The following is a 13,300-nucleotide window of genomic DNA, read 5'->3' as shown; positions in this document are numbered from 1 at the left end:
AACTGTTTATATGTTGTGTGTTTTTTTGCCACACACACCAGCTACACACGCAAAACAGATGACAGAGGGAGTAATTTTTAGGTCTCGCGCTCCGACGTCACCAGAACCTCGAGCATGCAAATCACGTCTCCACTCGAGCCTCTCCATTGGCCGTCTCTCGCTCATTTAGCTGCTGTCAAAGCGCGCGGCCCGGGCACGCTCTGGTAACTTTTCCCAGTACAGCTTCAACCAAAGTAAGCTCCAACAACTGGTTTCTATTCTTCGCTGCGCTCGCGGATGACAGGAAAAAAGGCGAAAAGGGGAAGTGAGGAGCAAGTTTACCTCTGAGTGGATTTCATCCTGAGCACCTTTTCATCTCCCTCCGTGTCTTTCACTCTTCATCTGTCTCTTCCTCGGAGGTTTAGCTGCGCGCGGGCCAGCCTGAATGTTTCTGTGTGTTTGACTGAGAAGTGTTGTCCTACAAAGACGAGGTGAATGTACAGCATCATGATGGAAACGGACTTACATTCCCCCGTGGTGCCCCAGACCAACCCATCCAACCCGGGGGGACACGCGGGAGGAGGAGGCGGGGGCCCCGGTGGTAAGGTCCCCCAGGACAGAATCAAGAGACCCATGAACGCCTTCATGGTGTGGTCCCGGGGCCAGCGGAGGAAAATGGCACAGGAGAACCCCAAGATGCACAACTCGGAGATCAGCAAGCGGCTGGGTGCAGAGTGGAAGGTGATGACCGAGGCGGAGAAGAGACCATTCATCGACGAGGCGAAGCGGCTCCGGGCCATGCACATGAAGGAACACCCGGACTACAAGTACCGGCCGCGGAGGAAGACCAAGACGCTGCTGAAGAAGGACAAGTACTCTCTGGCCGGCGGGCTCCTCGGCTCACCTGCGGGTGTAGGGATGGGCGGCGGGCAGCGGCTGGAGAGCCCTGGTGGGGGGCACGCGGGGGCAAATGCGGGCTACGCCACGCACGTGAACGGCTGGGCTAACGGCACATACTCGGGCCAGGTGGCGGCTGCAGCGGCGGCGGCTCACGCGATGATGCAGGAGGCGCAGCTGGCGTACACGCAACACCCAGGCACCGGAGCTCACCCGCACCACCCGCACCCGCATCACCACCCGCATCACCACCCGCACAACCCGCAGCCCGTGCACAGGTATGACATGAGCGCCTTATCTTACAGCCCCATCTCAAACTCTCAGAGCTACATGAGCGCTTCTCCGCCGGGCTACGGCGGGATCACCGGCTACACTCACCAGCACCAAAGCTCCGGTGTCTCCCCAGTGTCCGGGGCGATCGGAGGGACTTTGGGGTCCCTTGTGAAATCTGAGCCTAGCGTGAGCCCCCCGGTTTCCACCGCACGCGCACCACCGCCGTGCCCTACGGGGGACCTGCGGGACATGATCAGCATGTATTTGCCGACCGGAGAGGCGGCGGGGGAGTCCCCCGTTCATAGCAGACTGCACGTGCTCCACCCGCAGCACTACCAGAGCAGCGGCTCCACTCCGGTAAACGGGACGGTTCCCCTGACTCATATTTAAATCTCTAAATGTACTATAAGCACTACAAACCACAACCAAATATTTAAAAACTTAGATGTGGGCGCAGGCTGCTGATGAATTGTAAATTATAGGCGGTTATAGCCATAAAAATGCAATCACTTTGAACAAACTTTTTTATTGTTATTTTTATTTTCTCTCAGTGATGGATTTATGTCTGTCCGAGCTAAAGGAAAGCGCATCCGATTTACTTTTGCTCTCTGGAACAGAGCATGCCAAGTTTTGACACGATTTAAATTATAATCCGTGAAGGCTGGTGCATTTTGAAGGTTATTTTTTTTCCGACTTTTTCTGTGGAATTAAAAGGCACCAGCGGTGTGTTTGAGGGATCCTGAAAACCTGTTTAAAGAGGGAACCGTATAATAAATGGAGGGCGGTGTGGAAGATGTGTTTTAAAAAAAAAAGTTTCTAGGCTGCAACTTAAATTGATTTCCAGTTTTAATGCTTGTAAACATGTGAGTCAGTCGGTGTAATTTGAATTTGTTTTTGTTGTTGTAAAATCTTGTAAATTGTGAATAAATAGGCCTACTGAAAACGCTTTAATGCAAGTGTACATAATTTACAATATACCAAGCTTCTTTTTCGGGTTCAAACAATTTTTGCGCTGAGTTTAACACATTAAAAGTGTGAGGTTTGTTGGTTTGTTTTATATTTGCAGGTGGTTTAAAAGGCTCATGGAAACTGTACTTCCGATAGTTGTTTACATTTAATACATTTCTAAAATATATTTAAAAATGCTGACAAGCTTATTGCATCACGCGGGTTTAATGAAATCGTAGCAAAAAATCTGGTCAAATTGTAAATTACAAATAATAATAACAGTAATAATAATAAGAACATTACAGGCAGATATGTTTTCTAGGTGATGCCCTTTTTATTTATCGGTCAGGCTCTTAATTAATTATTTCTCCTAGAATTAAAAATAGCCTAACTGAAACATTATATTTATCTTTTTTCCCCTAATGGAAAAAAAATGTTAAACCTTCTAATTACCCTCTTTTTAGTTTACATAAATCTTAATAATAGGCATTTCATCAACATAAATTCACGCTGGACATCAGAATGGGTGATGTGTAAGAATATGGTCTTTTAATTGGGAAAAAGTATATGAAACAGACTACATTTTTTCCTGTAATTATTTTTTGTTTTTGATATTTATATTTAAGTTTTCTGTCCACAATATCCATGATATCTGTAATTGTAGAATTATGTTTATCAGATATAAGATTAATACATTCAGTTTATCTGACAGCCTGTCACTTACAGCTTGCACTAACACTTGTTGGCTGAGGATTTTCTCCACAGAGAGAGGAAGCTAGAAAATATATGCCTAATAATGTCCGAATTTTTGCATAAAATGGGGCCACATTTTAAATCTACACTCTCATGGTTATTATTCATTAATGCCACATGCAACAAAGAAGAAGGAAACAAGAAACAAAACTGATAACAGGGATAAATTCCATTTTCATGAATTATGTTTTGTTATATATTGAATTCCTGTTTCTCTCTCTGTTTCTTGCATTCTTGCAAATGTGAAAATGTATTGAAGATTTTTCTTTCAAAAGCCTTTTCTATGAGCCAGCTGCAAATATGGAATCATCTACGTGATAAGAAGGCCTCTGTGTCGTCTTATCACAGTTAACTTATTATTTTTGCAGAAATTCTAGCACAATTATTCATCAACTTGATCATGCATCATCTGAAATTTACTTCAGATCCACTTCCACATGTTGATGTTATGGGTCTGTCTGTATATTAGCGCACTCACAGGCCAGTGAGTTTCTTTTTTATTTACCTGCCTCAGGGTCATGACCTCAGTGATTTAGATCTCAAGCAAAAGTAAATCCGACAACAACAGTATCCGACGGTCAATGAACCACTAATTCTTCAGCTGGCCTCGACTGGGCCCACTTCAACTGTGCCTCCACCTCACGGGTCCTCCAACCCTGCCCCGTTCCTCTCCCTCAGCATCAAACGCCTGCACCTATGTGTGTGCAAGTCTCCTGGTTGTTAAATTATTTCCTTCTTTAAATTTGATGGCTGAATCACTGGAGGCCCTGGGGTAGGATGAGGCAAGGAGGGAGGAATGAATGAGAGGAGGAGGAGGAGGAGGAGGAGGAAGAAGGCGAGGAGAGGAGGTTTTTGTGTTGGAGGAGAATGGGGATTAGTCCTGGTGTAAGCTGGGGCAGCCCGGGGGTCACCCCTAACAAAAAGCCCAGCAAACAACACCCCTGGTTTTATCAGACTAATTCCCACTCGGGTCTGGACTTAAAAACAAGAGGGCAACGTGGATGCAAATCACATATAATAAAGCTGTTTCCATGGATGTCAGCTGTTTAAACTGAAGGTATTTATTAGCAATGAATGATCCCTGTGGGATTTATTGTAGTTAAATTCAGATTGCTTTTATTTTTGGGGATTGTTTTTGCTCTTAAAAGTTGGATTGATACTCCCTTAATACATAAAAATATAACATATACATTTAAATTAAAGCCAACAAACCTGTACAGTTCTGAGGATGGGGTCATAAAGAAATAATGCATAAATATGTTTTTGTAATTTGTGGAGATTGTTTAAAAAAGACACATTTCACCACCTTTTTAACTGCATTTTACTACTGCATGACTGATAATTAATAAATGTTAATTATTGTTTTGTCATTGTTTTTTCCACACATTAATATATATATCTCCTGAGCTAACAGGACAGGGATCATTTAAAGAGCAACTTCAGTGGCAATCAGTATCCATGGCTGCTTATTAATCCCTACATGAATTCCACATTTACAGTGATCGATACTTGATTAATTGATGTGAAGGAAATGTACAGCAAGATTGAAAGGCTGTCAAAGATTTGTTGTGCAGACTTCAAGACACATAAACTGACACTAAAGAGTGTCAGGCGATATTTGTATCGCTGAAAATACAATTAAAACGGGTGCCAGTCATCTACGTTACAAAAAGCTAAGAAACCTACAAGTAAAACACAAAAGTGTCTGTGTGTCGAAGAGAACGCATCACCTCTCTTCATTTTTAAGGTTTTTGGAGCATCTATATACTTAAATTTATTGAGGGATCAAAGGGAATTTAAAAGATGAAGACATTTTTAAAGAGTGAGCAAAGAAAAAAGTGAATATGCGAGGGAGAGAAAAAAAGGCACTCCACTGTTTAGTTGTCACTCATTACAAGTAAAAAGGTGATAAATATTAAATGAATGCCTTTAAATATTGCTCGAGTTGGACTTTTTTAGTCTTCATGATTCAAAACTGGAGGATCAAAAATGGACGGATTTTGCCAGAAAAAGCGTTTACTGTACAGCTACTGTGAGGAGCATCAATTCACTAAAGCTCAAGGTATGTCGAGAGATTTCCCTCCAAATACACCAAATATCAAATCCATGAAAAGATATTATAATCTGAGAAGTGTGATGAATCAAATTATCACACCACATGACATCAGGCCTCGCTGCAGCTCAGGTAGGACGAAACTTATGCAAATGAGGAATATGTGGAGCACTTTAAGGCAAGACTCAGTGTTTGTACTAAGATATTTGGGACTGATCAGTCAGAATTAAAGCTCAGTGGCCCAGAATGCTCCCGTCACTGAGGCTGGGGGTTGGACCCATCCACACATGTGTCTGCAACTTTTCATCCTCTCCTCATGTTGTGCTTGGCACATGCTTGGACACCGCTGCTCTGGCACTTCCCACTCCATAACCCTGTGCACGCCCCTCCCCATCCCGCGTGCTCCCGGTGTCCTAAACGTGGCTAATCGGCATCAGTTTATCACGCCTTCGCATATTTCTCTCCCTCTCCTCCTATAAAAACCCTCACCTCCGACGTTGGACCCGGTTCTGTCATGGGAGATTACGGGGGACCGATTGCACAAGACCGAATGTGGCGCGAGGAGATTAGCTGGGACGCCATAGAAAATAGCAACGGGGCCAACGGATTCCTCGCGAGGGGGCCTTATCGTGCAATTACACGTTGACACGTTTTAACCATTTTTCAGCCTCTTAATCCGAGGGCCCCCTCCTCCCCTTCCCTCCCCCTTCTCTCTCCAAAAGCAGACCTATTGGTGCTGAGGGAGCCTCGCTGCTCTGTCTGACTCACTCCATCACTCTGCTGCTGTCTGAAAAGTCTTTTCTCTCTTTATCAGCCACTGTTTATATTTCAAAACATTTAAAAAGGGAAAACAAACCAGAGAGTTGTTCACAGTTTGTGTCTGTCTATCTCTAGCTCAAAAACTTTAAAAGCTGAATTAGGGGGAAAAAAAAGTTTATTCAGGCTTAGAGTTACAAAGTCACTGAAGAACACTGATGACTAAATGAATAAAAGGTAATTACACAGATCAAATTAAACAAGACTAAAAACAGAATTAAGTGCAAGACAAAATCTAAACATGGGGAAAAGAAACTTTATATACACTGGCATCGACTGACTTTGCAGCTTTCACCAGACCCCAACATAACTGAGTCCAAATTTTACCACTTGTTATTTAACATCATCAAAAGTGCAAAGTGCAAAATTTAATCTTAGAATATGCATATAGGATGACTCTCAGCTCTGCTTGCCACCGTGTTATTTCTACAGAAATAACCCTTTATACATTTTGTTATTTAACTTCTTTGTTTTCCTTAAAAGATTTAGCTTTTTGCTGTGCGCTAACAAGCGTGCTCGGGCCGAGGTAAAATATATTGTCAGTCTCAAGGGTGTAGGCTGCGTTTCAACACTGGGGGCAGGGCACATATAAAATTGGAGCTTGGAGGTCCACCCGCGGAAATTTTAAGCATCAATTTTTGCCTTTTTTGCATCGATTTATGGTGGAAATGTATTTAATTTAGTCAAAATAATAGCCCTCTGCTCATGTCATGTTTTTATTGGAGGGGAGACATTACATGTTCTAAATACTTTAGGGAACATGTGCCCTGAGTCCCCCCCAAAAGCCACGAATATTATGGGGTCAGATCAGTCTCATAATGAATGAATTCACGCAGGGTTTTTCACGAATGCACATGCTCTGGTTCACAGTTGTATTTTGGACTCACTAATGCACACAATCTGTTTCGCAATGCACGCGCTCTGGTTCACAAATATAATGTTGATGCAAAATTGTAATATAAATTCGGAAATGCACACGATCTGTTTCGCAAATGCACACGCTCTGATTCACAAATATAATTTTAATGCAAACTTGTAATATAAATTCAGAAATGCACATGCTCTGCTTCACAAATATTATTTTGAGGCACACTTGGAATATAAATTCACAGATCATGCAAATCGCTGAATGTGCATTTACAAACTGCTTCTCATTTGTGAACCTCTCTACATTTGTGAGAGAAATCTGTGTGGTGAATTTTGAGACTCCCCTGACGTTGCAGGTCAACGAATGTCACCATTGGCTGATAAATCTGTCAATCAAATTTATGATTCTGATTGACAGATTCATCAATTAATCAGGTGTGTTTGCTTTCAGCCAATCGTATGGCTCCTTACATTTTCTCCACACTTTTAAACCAATCGCAGAGCTACTGAGCTACTGTTTGCAGTGTTCAATCAAGACGCGCTAGACTGAAACGGTGGAAGAGACATGGATCAATCTCAGTCTGTAAGTAACACATTTATCTTATTATCCCCTCGTTGTAAATCATGCGATGTTATTGAATTATAATGAGTTGAAGCATTCTGCTTAGCCAAGTAACATGTTTGAATGAACATAAACTATGAATACACCCTATGTAAGGAGCCATACGATTGGCTGAAAGCAAACACACCTGATTAACTGATGAATCTGTCAATCAGAATCATAAATTTGATTGACAGATTTATCAGCCAATGGTGACGTTCTGCGACATTAGGGGAGTCTCAAAATTCACCACACAGATTTCTCTCACAAATGTAGAGAGGTTCACAAATGAGAAGCAGTTTGTAAATGCACATTCAGCGATTTGCATGATCTGTGAATTTATATTACAAGTGTGCCTCAAAATAATATTTGTGAAACAGAGCGTGTGCATTTCCGAATTTATATTACAAGTTTGCATAAAAATTTTATTTGTGAACCAGAGTGTGTGCATTTGCGAAACAGATCGTGTGCATGAGTCCGAAATACAACTGCGAACCAGAGCATGTGTATTCGTGAGAAACCCTGCGTGAGTTCATTCATTATGAGACTGATCTGACCCCATAGAATATTGGTCAATCTCTCCTTATACAGCACAAAGGATAAAGAAAATTGCTTTTTTTTCCAGTGCAATGATGTACACAATTAAAACAAGCATATGAAATGGCTACAAAAAAACAGGAAGACGATGATACAATTCCTAGGGTAAGTGCAATGACTGTTGATTTAGTGCAGTCTTACATATAAGATGTGTATCACTTCATTAAAGATCACTGAAAGATGAAGCACATTACTTTTAACTGCCCAAAGAAATGACAAAGCAGTATTTGTCATAATGATGTCGTGGTTTCTCACCATACATTACTGATGAACTTCAACTGACATCCTGCAGTGGGTTTTGCAGTACCTCTTATAGCAGTCTAAAAGTCAAAGATGACGCAGTTCTGTATTAGTTGCAGACCATGTAAAAACTTTTCCCTACATTAATCTCAGTGTAGACTTTACACTGCAGCCACTGCCTTGAGGTTTTTTAACATCAGGCATCAAACGGACTGCATGGTGTGTTGTTACACCATGCTGCTCAATTCAATTAGGGCCTTTCATGACAATCAATTAGGGAGTACCCCCTGGATCTCCCCAGGGGCCTATAATCATCACACACCGTCTGCTCAGACAGGCACTGGGGAGCCCCGCCCACCAGTGGCAAGGACGCCTCAGTGCTACGTAACAGGGCCACTGGGAGCCCTGAGCAGACAGTTTGTGTTTTAATTCAAGGCATTTTACTTCAGATTATGTCCCTGTTTTCTTCACTGGCTGTGTGTTGAATGTAGATTTTCCCCCTTTAAATTTTGCTCGTCTGCACCAATTTTCATGCGTGTAAGGGGTTTTACCGGGACTGCCTCTTTTTTATGCTTTGGGTTTGTGATAATTGGTAATCACATCCAGGGGTTACAGCTTTGTCGTCTGAAGTGTTGCTGACTGAAACTGCACTGATCGGCAGAGTATTTACTGGGAGATTGAAGTAACTAATAATCACTTTACTGGAGATTTTATACAAAAATACATTCAGTATGGGCAGCAGTGATGGACAATAAATACACTCACTTAAGTACTGTGCTTATGTACATAATGAGGTATTTGTAATTTACTTTAGTGTGTTATTTGCTGCTACTTTCTACTTATGTATTTGACGGCTTTAGTAACTTTGTGGATAAAGATTTCACATACAAAACTGACAATCAGCTTCTAAAATGTGACAGACTGTTAAAGCTCTAACTAACACATACAATTCGCTTCACCTCCACCAGCCGCAACATTAGACAGGATCTCCATCAGTTTGACATATTATAGGTTAGTTCACCAGTGATGGAGAATACTCAGTAGGGGTGTAACAATAAACATGTTCATACTGAACCATTCAGTACGAGGCTTTCGGTTCAGTTTGGTACGCATTACAAATGGGCTTGCAAACTATAAATTTATATTGAAAAGATGCTGGTTGCATTATGGGAAATGCAGGATCTAAATTCATCCATACTCTGAACTACAAGCCAGGATATGTCAGCCTCTGCTGTGCCATTTTGAATATTCTTCGAGTACTAGCAGACTTTTTTTTAATACATTTGTATGTTTATCACTACATGTCATCACTGATTAAAACAATGTTGTTTATACATGTAGGGAATTATTTTTCCTCGGCCCCTCCACACAGAGCTCAAAGGTCATTGTCAGCTATGACCTTGTGGTTCCCAATCTTGGGTCAGAACCCCTGCATGTGGTCATTAGATTGGTCTGAGGCATCATGAATGGGACAGAAAAGAAGAAGAAAGATAATGTTCTGGCACATTTCCTTCATCTTTGCTGCTTTCTTGATAATTACTGGATACTTTATAGTTATTCAGATAAAACGATGTAAGAAAATAACTTTTTGGGTAAACTTCACCCCACTCAAGGACAAATTCAAGCTGTGCCAAAAACATCATAAACCCCCAAGGAGTGGTGGAGATTTTACCTCAAGGCTGTTTCAGAGGGCTGCATGCTTTCAGGTGTGTGAACACCTTCTGATTGACTGCAGGATAGATTTGAATTTTTGGAGCGTCAAATCCTAGCCAAGGAAAATCCACCTTCAAATAACAGCCCTGACTTCATAAATTTCTTTTCAACTAGGATGAACAAATGCTCACTATCTTTGCTATTCAAATGTTGAAGAACTAGACAGCTTTATAAATAAAGTGTCTCATAATCATGATTGAAGCAGGATCACTTCGCTGACCCCCAGCGTACTTACCAAAATGTTTTCATTATAGTTTCTGCAAACCATGAATACATTACATTAGCACATTTAGTACATACATACTAAAATGATGTAATATATAGTATGGGCTGACCTTTGTCATTGGGATGTGGAGGGGATGATAAAATGTGTGTTACCTGGGCAAGACGCCCCCCAAGCTGCAAACCGCTGCAGATTACTGTTCCCAAAAAAAAAAAAAAAACGGTTGTTTTCTGGTGACATTTCACGACATTTCACGACATTTCGCATTCACATTTCATTTTTAAGCGAAAAGGTCTTTTCCTAATCATAACCAAGCCTAAATCTACGACCAAAACTTTGTGACCCATGCAGTGTCCGAAATAACCAGCCAAGGGGACTGGTAAAATGAAGAAATCCACCTGCCAAGCACATTTCCGACCAGCCAAGATAACAGTTGCAGACCGACAGCAACGGATAGTTTAGTTTATATCGAAAAGGTATATTATTTTTTGGCCAAATTGTACGCACATGGATATGACTGTAGTATTTAACTATTTTAAAAAGCTGCTGTAGAACAACTTCACACAGAGGTACCAGGGGACCTCTGAGACAAACCTGAATTATCCTTCAACTACCCATCATTAGTGCTGACTGTTGAGATGTTTTGGTAAATGGAGTCACTTCAAAAGTTTCCACTGGAAAATCAATTACAAGACTTGATTCTCTTAGCTCTCCTACTCTACCGCATATATTTTTATAACTTAAATTGGAAAACATACAATAAACGTAGTTCTTAGAGCTGTCCAGGTGCTGAAATAAACAAGTTGCAATAAGCCACAGGGTAATAATTCTACTACTTCATGTCATCTAATGGACCTCACAGAGTACTAAACATGACTTCATTTAAACCACTTCAATAATTATAATTTTCCTTCACACTGACCCTCATTTACAAAATGTTCAATATTTTTCAGGAATAAGGAAGTCCTTGACTTAACGATAAATCCAGCACAATAGAGCGCTTCAATATTCCCTGCTGGTCTAAATGCACTGACAGGAAGAACACTATGGTGAAAATGTGTTAAATTTACATGTATATAATTTCAAAATCATAAATGTATTCTTCCAAAAAAAAAAAGCAATGTTTATGTTTCAAGTCATACATGCAGCAGCTGTATCCTACCAGAAAGAAAAGTGAACATTGGACAATAGAAAGCAGGAAAAGCTTCGGTGTTTCTACTTTTAAACAAATTATAAATGCAAGAGCAAAAGTGAGGTCTCCTCAAGCCAATTACCTTGAACACCACGGTACTTTTCCTGGAGGGTTAAGGCAGTTTGGAGCAGAAAGAAAGAAAAGAGGGGGAGAGAAAAGAGGTAGGAATGGAGGAGAACAGGAAACACTAACATGATTACAACTGCAGCTCAGGCTCAGGTAATCACTGGAGTTAAAAGGTCTCCTGCCAGCCCAGAGGCCAATGAACCGCTCCCTCCCTTTCACCTCTGCAGAGGGGAACTCTGTCATTTGCAGATTGCAGGTGAGATCTGGTTCACGTCTCTCCAACCTCCCACCAGTCTGGCCGCCAAAAACACTGGTCAATTAGTGCCAATCATCAGCAATGGTGCCATAATTATTTAGTGGTGTTTGACATGGGGAGACCTGTGTGTGTGTGTGTGTGTGTGTGTGTGTGTGTTTTTGTATTTCACAGATTCAGGTTTTTAACAGCCCATGCAGATGTATTCTAAGTTGAAGCTCCAAAAGGCTACAATTCAGCTGTTTTAAATTATACTTTAAATCTAAAAGACTGAAAGTTGTATTGTGCTGAGGGGTCTATATTCTTTCAATCTGGAAATCCATCAGTTAAAAAAAAAAAAAAAAAAAAAAAAAAAAGAAAAAGTCACAGCCCGGAGTTTTTCGACTAACGGAAGGGCAGGGGCCTCGGCGATCGCTCAACCCCTTCACTTCCGACAGTGCCCCCAGGGAATCGCCGTGTTGTTTACAAATACTTCGGGTAGAAAACCAGCAGAGTTTAGCTATATACAGTCAGGTCCATAATTATTTGGACAATAATACAGTTGTTGTCATTTTGGCTCTGTACACCACCACAATGGGTTTTAAATGAAACAATGAATACCTGCTTAAAGTGCAGACTCTCAGCTTTCATTTAAGGCTTTTTTCAAAAATGTAGTATGAACCGTGTAGGAATGACAACCATTTCTTCACACAGTCCCCCGACTTTAAGGGCTCATAAGTATTTGGACAAACTAACATAATCATCAATTAAACAGTCAGTTTTAATACTTGGTTGCAAATCCTTTACAGTCAATGACTGCCTGAAGTGTTGGACACATAGGCATCATCAGATGCTGGGTTTCTTCCCTGGTGATGCTCTGCCAGCCCTTTACTGCAGCCGTCTGCACTTCCTGCCTGTGTTTTGGGTGTTTTGCCCTCAGTTTTGGCTTCAGCAAGAGAAACGCATGCTCAGTTGGATTCAGGTCAGATGATATGACTTGGCCGTTCCAGAACATTCCACTTCTTTGCCTTAAAAATGTCTTTGGTTGCTTTTGCAATATGCTACAGGTCAATGTCCAACTGCACTGTGAAGCATCGTCCAATGAGTTTTGAAGCATTTGGTTGAATCTGAGCAGATAATGGTGCCCCAAACACTTCAGCTTTCATCCTGCTGCTCTTGTAAGCAAGACAAGACTTCACTAGAATAAATACAGAGGGTTTATCACAAGATGCAAACCATTGGTTAGCCTTAAAAATGGAAGGCCAGATTAGAGTTTGTCAAAAACCATCTAAAAAGCCTGTACAGTTGTGGAACAGCATACTATGGACAGATAAAACAAAGATCAACTACCAGAATGATGGGAAGACAAGAGAAGGAAGAAGGGAAGGAACTGCTCATGATCCAAAGCACACCACCTCATCAGTGAAGCATGGTGGAGGTACTGTTATGTCATGGCCATGTATGGCTGCCAGTGGAACTGGTTCTCTTGTATTTATTGATGATGTGACTGCTGAGAAGAGCATCAGGATGAATTCTGAAGTGTTTGGGGCACCATTATCTGCTCAGATTCAACTAAATGCTTCAAAACTCATTGGACGATGCTTCACAGTGCAGATGGACATTGACCTGTAGCATACTGCAAAAGCAACCAAAGACATTTTTAAGGCAAAGAAGTGGAATGTTCTGCAATGACCAAGTCATATCATCTGACCTGAATCCAACTGAGCATGCGTTTCTCTTGCTGAAGCCAAAACTGAGGGCAAAACACCCAAAACACAAGCAGGAAGTGCAGACGGCTGCAGTAAAGGGCTGGCAGAGCATCACCAGGGAAGAAACCCAGCATCTGATGA

The 13,300-nt window shown here is 41.5% G+C and overlaps 1 protein-coding gene across 1 annotated transcript; it reads left to right on the top strand.

Moving 5' to 3' along the window:
* The first annotated feature begins 86 nt into the window (after positions 1 to 86).
* LOC117250174 (transcription factor Sox-1a-like) lies at positions 87 to 2,095 on the top strand. The gene has a single exon (XM_033616211.2). The coding sequence runs from the start codon at positions 475 to 477 to the stop codon at positions 1,537 to 1,539; it is 1,065 nt and encodes a 354-aa protein (XP_033472102.1). The 5' UTR covers positions 87 to 474; the 3' UTR covers positions 1,540 to 2,095.
* The last annotated feature ends 11,205 nt before the right edge of the window (positions 2,096 to 13,300 follow it).

The sequence above is a fragment of the Epinephelus lanceolatus genome, chromosome 24 (genome assembly GCF_041903045.1).
Source record: "Epinephelus lanceolatus isolate andai-2023 chromosome 24, ASM4190304v1, whole genome shotgun sequence".
Taxonomy (NCBI): Eukaryota; Metazoa; Chordata; class Actinopteri; order Perciformes; family Serranidae; genus Epinephelus; species Epinephelus lanceolatus.
The sequence above is the reverse complement of the archived record's forward strand: the minus strand, read 5'-3'. Positions and strand labels throughout refer to the sequence as shown.